The sequence below is a fragment of the Aythya ferina genome, assembly GCF_964211825.1.
Source record: "Aythya ferina genome assembly, chromosome: 2".
NCBI lineage: Eukaryota > Metazoa > Chordata > Aves > Anseriformes > Anatidae > Aythya > Aythya ferina.
Window position 1 is genome coordinate 67,528,941 of NC_140297.1, and position 10,025 is coordinate 67,538,965.

Consider the following 10,025-nt stretch of genomic DNA (forward strand, 5'->3'; position numbering starts at 1 on the left):
ATGCATTGTTTGTGAAGCATCAGATAGATTGTGAACCTGGATTACCCACTCAGTGGGGAAACAGGGGAGGGTCCTGTCATCAAAAGGTATATAAACTGTGTTTTGGAGCTAGTAGATGCGCTCTCTCCTGCTTGCGGGGTGCCCGCCATTGCAATTGCGAATAAGTTAATACTTCACTGAGATCCTTGCCTGAGCCTAAGTTATTGGCTACGGAGTGTTTCTCACATCCATGGACCCAAATATTGGCCAAAATATGCCTGGGGCTGGGCTGGTGGCAGCAACCACAATTATTGTTAATAAATTATTGTATTATTTTTCAAAGCCTCTGTCTGCAGTCATTGGTGTAGCATCATATGGAGGGGGCTGAATGCAGTCCACTGGCACTCCACAATTTGGTTTGGGGATGTCAGCTGCAGCTGGGAGAGGACAGAAGGATGGGGAATGGCTGCAGGGAGTGGGTGCCTGAGGGAGACTTGGGGATTGTTATAAATGAAGATACAACTCAATATGAATTTAGTATTATTCATAAAAAGCAAGTAAACAGTGCTGGGTGTGCAGGGAGTCTATGCTCTACCGACACACACACACTAACATCGAACTTTCTAAATATACAGAACATTGCTTTTACATATTAAACCAGAGTATGTCTATACATATGTACAATCAGAAAAGGTAAATATGGCAAAGTTTTCCAAATTCTGGCAAGTGTTTAACAAACAATCCTTTAAGTCTACTACTATTAATGTCCATGACTGGGGGAGCATAGTTGGAATTGGGAATTCTGGTTGAAGTGCTCCCATATCTTCCATGGCTTCATTAATTTTTCTCAGATCATATAACAGTCTCCATTTTCCATTCCTTTTCTTGATTACAGACACTGGAGAGTTCCAGGGCTAGTCGTGGGAACAATATGCCTCACTTCAGGCTGTTAAGCAACTCAGCCTTCAGGCCTTATGTATCCCGTTCTTCCCAGATCAAAGAAAAACATATCCATCTCCTTTTCAAGGCCAATAGGACCTGGGTCAAAAGGCACATCCAGGTCACCAGGGGGCATAAAAGCAAAGGTCTGCGATGGCAGTAGCGGCGTGAGGGCCAATGGTGTAGCAGAAGGATCAGTGGATGAACCCGCAGCTCCCTCACTATCTGGCAAGCCACATGTTTCTGACTGTGGTCCCACATGGCTTTTTAAGGCCTCAGAGACTGCTGGCCAGGTGCTGAGCAATCCCACCGCAACCTTGTTTTTAGTTGCAGAGTCCTACAGCTTGACCTCAATTTGGTCCCATAAACTGTCCGATTGTTAATGAGGAGAATAAGCTGTAAGGTTACCAGGACAGTCTTTGTTCCTAAGGACGTATGATTCCCCATAATGCACAACTGCTTACCAGCGAGGGGCAGTTGTGTGCACAGGTCCGCTTCTCTCAGCTTGAGCTTCTCTCCAGCTCCGGTGCGCCTGTTTCCGGTGACTTTCTGTACGAGCTTCTCTGAGCAGTTTGCTGAGTTTGGCCGAACCTATCTTCATGAGGCGATCCATGTGCCTGTTTCCATCCTGGTCTCTGTTCTGCTAGCCTGTTCCTTTTCATTCCTTCTTTCAGCTTCTTTATTGATGACATAACTTCATTATATTGTGTTGCCTTTTTATCTTGAGGACAGGTTCCCCTCTTATACCCTTCACCCCATAGCAGTCCTTTTCAAAAACAAGTTTTTGTTATAAGTGAGGTCTCAACTCAATCTGAATTTTGTAATATTTATAAAACAAATATTTCTAAAAGGTATAAAAGCTATAAAAGGTATTAAAGGCAAGTAAACAGCGCTGGGTGAGCGGGGAGTCTATGCTCCACCAACACGCACACACAAACATCAAACATTCTAAATATACAGAACATTGCTTTACATACTAAACCAGAGTATGCCTATACATATGTACAATCAGGAAAGGTAACAAACAATCCTTTAAGTTCCACGACTTACTAAACTCGAGTACACCTATACATATGTACGATCAGAAAAGGTAACAAATAATCCTTTAAGTGCCATGACTTAACAGCCTCCACTTTCCATTCCTTTTCTTGATTACATACAAGTCTCCATTTTCCATTCCTTTTGAACAATATGTCTCGCTTTAAGTTGTCAAGCAACTCGGTCTTTGGGCCTTACATATCCCGTTCTTCCCGGATCGAAGAAAAGCATATCCATCTCCTTTTCAAGGCCAGTAGGCCTGGGTCAAAAGGTACGTTCAGGTCAGCAGGGGGCGGAACAGCAAAAGCCTTCGATGGCTGTAGCAGCAGAGGGGCCCCTGGCGTAGCAGTCGGATCAGTAAAGGAGCCCGCAGCTCCCTCACTATCTGGCAAGCCACACATTTGTGATTGTGGCTCCACGTGGCTCTTTAAGGCCTCAGAGATTTCTTGCCAGGTGCCAAGCAATCCCACTGCAACCTTGTCGTTTTTAGTTGCAGAGTCCCACACCTTGACCTCAGTTTGGTTCCGTATTTCAGGCTCATAAACTGTCCGATTGTTAAGAAGGAGAATGAGCTGTAAGGTTACCAGGACAGTCTTTGTTACTAAGGACGTATGATTCCCCATAATGCGCAACTGCTTACCAGCGAGAGGCAGTTGTGTGCACAGGTCCGCTTCTCTCAGCTCGAGCTTCTCTCCAGCTCCAGTGCGCCCATTTCCAGTGACTTTCTGTACGAGCTTCTGATTCAAAGATCGAAGCCGAAATTCCTTTAAGTGGTATATTCTTTATTGCAGCGCTGGATGCATGGGGGATCTCTCCACCTATCGTGCATACCCAAAGCAGAAAGCAGTCTTGAATTTATACAATCTATCAATATTCTACAAGTGCCTATACATATTCATTACCTATATACATATATATACATATACATGTATATAATGAATATATACATATTCATTACCTATCCCCTCACTTCTCATGCTAATTAGCCTTTTGGCACCTTGCGCCTGCGTAGAGCCTCCCAAGAATTGTGGGCAGGGGTCTTTGGGAGGAAGACCCCAAGTCTTCCTCACAGTTTTCTTTTCACCTTTGGCCAGGAATCTGCTGAGTTGGCATGTTTCTTAATTGCAAGAGCTGGTTGTTGCTAATTCTTCCGTTTGTTGTATCTTTATAATGAATTCCAATGTCCAGTTTTGAGATTTATAGTCCTTACATTTGTGTCGTGGTTTAACCTGGCCAGCAGCTAAATACCACGCAGCTGTTCGCTCCCCCTCCCCCTCCCTCTCTGGGACGGGGGAGAGAAATGGAAAGTGAAGTCCGTGAGTTGAGATAAAGACAGTTTAATAAGACAGGAAAATAATAATAATAATAATAATAATAATAATAATAATAATAATAATAATAATAATACAATGGTGATAATAGTACTACTACTACTAATATGTACAAACAAGTGATGCACAATGCAATTGCTCACCACCCGCTGACCGATGCCCAGCCTAACCATGAGCAGTCCGGCCCCCTCCCCCCGCTAGCCACCCCTATATATTGTTTAGCATGATGTCAGATGGTATGGAATACCCCTTTGGCTAGTTTGGGTCATCTGTCCTGGGTCTGTCCCCTCCCAGCTCTTACTGCACCCCCAGCCTGCCTGTTGGCAGGACAGAGCAAAAGGCTGAGATGTCCTGGGCTTGGTATAAGCACTGCTCTGCAACAATTAAAACATCGGGGTGTTATCAGCACTCTTCTCATCCTAAGCCAAAACACAGCATTCCACCAGCTACTAGGAAGAAAATTCTGTTCTAACTGAAACCAGGACAATTTGTTTCTCTGTCCGTCTGCTGCTTCCTTATCATGAGTTCCAGTGTCTTGTTTTGAGATATACAGTCCTTGTCTGGAGATTGTCCTTGCCTCCCCAATACCTCCTTAATCACTTCTCTGAGTGGTTTGCTGAGTTTGGCCAAACCTATCCTCATGAGGCGATCAATGTGCCTGTTCCCGTCCTGATCTCCATTCTGCCAGCCTGTTCCTCTTCACTCCTTTTTCCTGCTTCTTTATTGATATAACTTCATCGTGTTGCCTTTTTTTTTCTTTTTCGTTTTCTTTTTCTTTCTTTTTTTTTTTTTTTTTTTTTTTTTCTTCTCCTTTCTTGAGGGCAGGCTCCCCTCTTATACCCTTCTCTCCACAGCAGTTCTTTTCAAAACAACTTTTCATTGGTCAAACAACTTTGAATGTAACAACAGCAGCAAACACACAGAAACATCCATGCCTTAACAGCTGGAGAACAAGAGAACCATCTGGAGAACAAGAAACCCCAGACTCCATGAAGTATCCTGAATCACCCTTTGTTCCCTCTAAACTCTTTTATATTCCTGATGGCCTCGTCGTTAAGAGTCTAATGTTATCTCAGCCATGGGGCTTTCCAACCCCCATGGCCACATTCCCAAATCTCCCCCTTCTTTATTAATATCAACCATTTTCTCGACATGAATTACCACTCCATATATAAAATTTTCATTGGTCAAACAACTTTGCATATAACAGCAACAGCAAACACCCAGAAACTTCCATGCCTTAATGGCTGGAGAACAAGCAACCCGAGACTGCATGGCATCTCCTGAATCACCCTTTGCTCCCTCTAAACTCTTTTACATTCCTGATGGCCTCATCATTAAGAGCTTGATGTTATCATCAACCATGGGGCTTGCCAACCCCCATGGCCACACTCCCACATCTCCCTCTTCTTTATTAATATCAACCATCTTCTTGACATGAATTATTATGGCGTATATCACATGCACAATAGGTAGCAGAAGGTTTTCCTTTACCTGTCTTATTTACTGAAATCCTTTTGGCTTCCTTTCACATGTTCATTAGCCTATCTTATCTACTAAAATTCTTTCAGCCTCCTCTCAGAACTCTGACAAGCTTATTGCCATGTCCACTTCCCCGGGGAGCTTGTCCCAGTGCCCGACCACCCTCTCAGTGAAGAACCTTTTCCTAATAATCAGTCTGAGCATGGACAGGAGTGACCATACTTCATGTAAACACTCTTGACCATGCTAGGTTGTTCCAGATCATTTAGCAGCCATAAAAGGAGATTCTCTCTCTCCCTCTCTCAAAAAAAAACAAACAAAAAACAAAACAAAAACAAACAAACAAACAACAACATCAACAAAAAAACACCAGTGAAGGAAATAATATATCTATTAGATAACTATTTTTGTGATACTTAATGAGTTTTATGCTGCAGTGGTTTTAATGATGCTATCAACATCCAGGCTAAAGTCCAGCTAGAGAAGTCTTTCCATGCACAACAGGCATTGGTGTTAGAGATTATATTGCTTTCTTAACAAGATGCACAGTTTTTGCTGTTACAGGACTAGTCCTAACTCGGGACATGCTGTGCCACAACTGTTTTACATGTATAAAGAATAACCAGGAAATTGCTGTGGGCTGTGGCACACACAAGGAGGAACAAAAAGTCTTGTCGTGCAAAGTGCAACTGTGTGTGGATCATAGACAACTGCTTACACAGTAACATAAACCAAGAGGTCTTGGTGCCTTAGTACACTTTCAGACGGTTTGCAAGGGTTAGGGTTCGGGTTCGGGTTAGGGTTAGGGCTGTTAGGGTTAGGGCTGTTAGAGTTTGTGTCAGGGTTAGGGCTATTAGGGTTAGGGTTAAGGTTAGTGTTTAGAACCATTAGGGTTATAGTTTAGAGCCATTAGGGTTAGGGTCTTTAGGATTTGGGTTATTGTTATGGCCACTGTTGTTAGGGTTTATAGCCATTATGGTTATGGTTATGGTTATGGTTATGGTTATGGTTATGGTTATGGTTATGGTTATGGTTATGGTTAGGGTTAGGGTTAGGGTTAGGTTTAGGGTTAGGCCTAGGTTTAGGCTTAGGTTTAGGCTTAGTGATAATGACACAGGTTATGTTAACCATTCAGGCCTTTATGAGATGGAGTAGCAGAGGAAAAGAATAGGAAAATAATAGGTAAGAAACATTAGAGAGCCTTGATGTGAAGAGATTTTTCAGTATTAGGCCAACTAGAAGCAAAACAATTAAATATATTGTTTTTGCTATCGTCTGTATTGCATTTTCCTTTATTGATTATGTGCATAAGATTCCAGTAAAAGTTCTTTTAATGCTATTACTCTGAAGTACCTGATTTCTCTGGGAAAAATTTCTTGACCTCATAAATAAAATAGGGTACACACAAGTTCATCAGGAGTATTGCTATGTTAGTTTAGTTTGAAGATATTATTGTAAAGTCGAACAAGCACCCCAAACATCCTGAAACAGTCCCACTGATCGAAGCTGCAGCATGGATATCTTCAGGAAACTGCACCTATGCTGCAAACCTTTGCCCTCATAGTTGCAATAACCAGAGTCATCATTTATGACCGGTGTCCTTTCGCTGACGGAAGCCTCTAGTGTGGGGCACCAGAAAAATACCAGGAAAAGCAACTGTTTCTGTGGGTGTGGGTGGGATGGGGTAACATGGGGCATCATCACGGGACAGGTTGAGCAGGGGCATCCCCAGACAGTATCCATAACTGGCATCCCTAGTGCCCTGACATGTGGTCTAATTTGCTGGTCCAGAGGAGGATAAAACACATTCAAAAGAGGAACAATATCAATTTACCAGCTGAGGTTGTACCAGTGGCAGGTGCATGGTACCACTACAGCGAACGCAGTGCTTGCTGCTGGGAGTTCAATCCAGGTGCAGATCTTTGGTAAAATGTAGTAACATCTACCCCAGGCGTGGCACAGTGTTTTCAGGAGCCAGGAGATGCCCTCAGGAAAGCAAGTGCTGGGGGTTATCAGCACAAGCCCCAAGTGCTGTGGGTGTCAGCACAACCTCCTTCAAGCTCAGGCTCAGAGGGCTTGTGCTGAGGGCAGTTGCGAAGCACGGACGAAAGCACAACAGACACCAGCAGAGTCAGATCATGCTTCACCATTTTATTGCCCGAATCGCCCAACTTTTATAGTGAATTTTACAGGGGTGGACAGTGTTTCACACAAGATTATTGGTCAAAAGCACTCAGACAAACCGTTAAGAAAATAACACCACCTGCAAGAAAAGAGCCCCCCTTTTGATTAGAAGTTAGGAAAACAACCCCCTTTGTGCTTAACGGCCACGTAGACCTAGTCCTTGAGGCCAGCTGCTGATAACAATATTATCTGAGTTCCTTAATTGGGTGATGTGGGAGTCATTGCAGTGGGAGCTTCTCACAGTTACTCTGGCAGCTTGGTTTGCTCAGCTACAGCAGGCCCTGAGATTTCTAAGGCCTACCCCTGGTTGCTTAAAGCAAGCTTAGATCGAACAATTATGCCAATTCCCAACAGAGGGCCATCCTTTCCATGCATTGCATGCATCTCTGTCGTGAGATCTGCCGTGTCAAGAGTGATTTGTGGAGTGATCCGTTACTCACTGTCCCAAAAGAAATGACAAAAGAAATGTTTTCCCTTGGAAATGTCCAAACACTGATGCTTTTCTACAACTGCAATAGAAGGGGTGTAGAAGCTGGGTAGAAAAAGCTTTACACATCATTACACACTGCCTTGCAGTACTTCACGAGCACCTCCACCCAGACCACCCTGTTCTGTGCTGAAGCACCTGTATCATGCTATATGCCTAATAGCATCCATGCCCAAGTGCCTGCACACTCAGATATACAAAATTGCCTCCCAAAATAGGACCACACTCTCTAGTTTCTATTCCTTCCATGCTTATGCAGAATCAGGAAATGCCATAATTTTCTGACTCAGATGCTTGTTGGCAATGTGTGTACATGGCAGGGATGCAGCTTTGGGAAGTTACTTTGCTCTTCACAGAAGGAAAACACCCCAGTGAACACGGGAGAAAGCTTACAAGCTGCCAAGTTTCGTTTCTACAGCTGAGTTTAAAAACCCAAGTTTCGATTTCTGTCTTGTGACGATGTTGACAAAACACGCCCATGGCGGGCAAATAGACGTCACCACGGCTGTTTGTTGTGAGAGTGTTTCAACCAGAGACCCTCCTGAGCTGAAAAGCAGGGTTTCTGTCTTTTTGCAGCAGAACTAGGGGGAGGGGGGGCTAGCCCTCCATGCTTTCTGAAGCAAAATGTCCCCATGATAACAACCAGAGGGAGGTTGGGGGTTAAGGGAAATGCTGGCTGCTTTGGTGACCATCAATCAGTTGTCTCTCCCAACATTTGTATTCCTCTGACTCGTGCAAACGCCATTGCCTGGGCAAAAGCTGCAAAACCCTACCAGTGGGCTTGGTGTTAGGTCGGTCAATAAGCAATGCTGGGGAACATGCAGTTTTCCCACCCCATACCCATGCAGCCCTAAAACAGCAACTGTGGCTGTAGTGTTATTTAAGGAGTTGTGACACTTGGTTACACAGGAAAGTGAATTATTGACTGATCTCTGGTGAGGCTGCACCTTGAGTACTGTGCTCAGTGTGGCCGTTGCCGGCCACCCCCCACAGGTGAGAAATACAAGAGGTGAGAATACAAGAGGTGTGAGGAGCGGCTGGGGGACCTGGGGCTGTTCGGTCTGGAGGGGAGAGAGGCTGAGGGCAGAGCTCTCTGCTCTCCACAGCTGCCTGACAGGAAGCTGCAGCCAGGAGCAGCGTGTCGCTCTCCGTGCTCAGATGACAACCGACTGGACACGAGGTGACAGCCCCGGGCTGCACCAGGGGGGCTGGGCTGGGTGTCAGGAAGGATTTCCTCACGGAGAGAGCGGCCACCCTTGGAAGCGGCAGCACGAGGGGGAGGCCTGGACTCCGCTCGGCCTGCGCTGGGTGACGCTACAGGGCGGGGTCGCGGGCGGAGCCATTGCGTTTAGAAGCAGGCGGTGGAGCGCTGTTACGCCGGGGGGTATTGCGGGCACGGTGCCGTACGGCGGTGCCCGAGCAGTGGAAGGGAGCTGGGATGAGCTGCTCCCCTCGCCCTGCAAAGCAGGGTTGCCGCCAGGTTTCTGTGTTGGAAAAGGGGGCTGGGCGTGCTGCCGAAGGAAGAAGAGCTTTCTCAGCTGCTGCGTTTATCGCCTGATTCGCGGGAGATGAGCTTCAGGTTGGTAGAATGGGTTTAGCTCGCCTGGGAAGGGGCTTTGCGTTTTCAGGGAAAACGTGCAAAAAGCAGTGTTTCTTACCGCTCTTCATACCTGCACGCAACAAAACTTGGCAAGCGGTGGCTGCAGTCTGTGCATGAGCTTGGAAACATTGGTGTTAGGAGATTTTTTTTTTTTTTAATTCTCTATTCCAGATGTCACGTCATCCTGAGCTAATCTATACAAAGCAAATACTGAGACTGCTTGTTCCCTTTGCTTTCTTATAAGGTCACTGCTGTTTGATGACAGGAGCCTTGCCAGGATGAGTAAACAGTTGCAGCAGTGTAAATACATCTTGCTGGGATAGGGGTTAGGGTTTGGACTGCTCAACTAGATGAGGGATTTCAAGACCGTTGTTGGTTCAGGTGATAGGAAGTAGGATTAACAGTTTCTGCTGTTTTGTGAGGGGTTTGTGGTGGTGACTTTTATTTTTTATAAACTAGTAATGGCACTTTCTAGATAGAATCTTGAATGTGTTTTCTTCGCATCACTTTTTCTCCCCACAAAATGGGAGATGCCAGTCCTTCTTACGTTTAAAGAAGCGGTGCTGTTTTGTAAGTACACTTATGTTTACACAATGTTTTTCTTGAAAATATAACTCCATACTTGCTTTAACCATTGTTTCCCTGAGGTGTACCTTCTTACTGATATGTTCCAAAGAGGGGAAGGTAATTTGAAACTGAAAGAAACAGCTTGTTTATTTTCCCTTAGCAAAACAGGATATGCTGGGGAGCAAGGCCAAACCTGTTGCCAGTGCAAGAAGTGGAGCAGCCTTCAAGGAAAGCAAATCCCCATGTGCTGGGTGTGACTTCAGCCTGCAAGGGAAAGAGGAAGGATGTTAAGAGATAGTACGTTAAATCCAGGATGGTGTATCATGGCCTTTTCTCAGGACCTGTGACACTGAATTGATTAGTGATGCATTGAGGTCTTGCCTATAAACAGGGAGCTGTGATTCTCCATCTTTCGGTA

General features: G+C 45.0%; 1 protein-coding gene and 1 long non-coding RNA gene across 6 annotated transcripts in view; one reads left to right on the forward strand and one right to left on the reverse strand.

Moving 5' to 3' along the window:
* Positions 1 to 505: 505 nt before the first annotated feature.
* Positions 506 to 3,397, reverse strand: LOC311432998. The gene is made up of 2 exons (XR_014690479.1): positions 2,597 to 3,397; positions 506 to 2,500 (listed from the first exon to the last, which is right to left on the reverse strand). It is a non-coding gene; the product is annotated as an uncharacterized lncRNA (long non-coding RNA).
* Positions 3,398 to 8,791: 5,394 nt separating this feature from the next.
* Positions 8,792 to 10,025, forward strand: part of TRANK1 (tetratricopeptide repeat and ankyrin repeat containing 1) — a 54,230-nt gene continuing 52,996 nt past the window's right edge. For all 5 annotated transcript variants that reach the window (XR_014690456.1, XR_014690457.1, XM_084511632.1 and 2 more), the window contains exon 1: positions 8,792 to 9,019. Coding sequence is in view for 3 of the 5 variants with exons in the window: in XM_084511632.1 (XP_084367758.1) it covers positions 9,009 to 9,019 (11 nt within the window). In the remaining 2 variants the exon portion in view is untranslated. The remainder of the gene's footprint in view (positions 9,020 to 10,025) is intronic.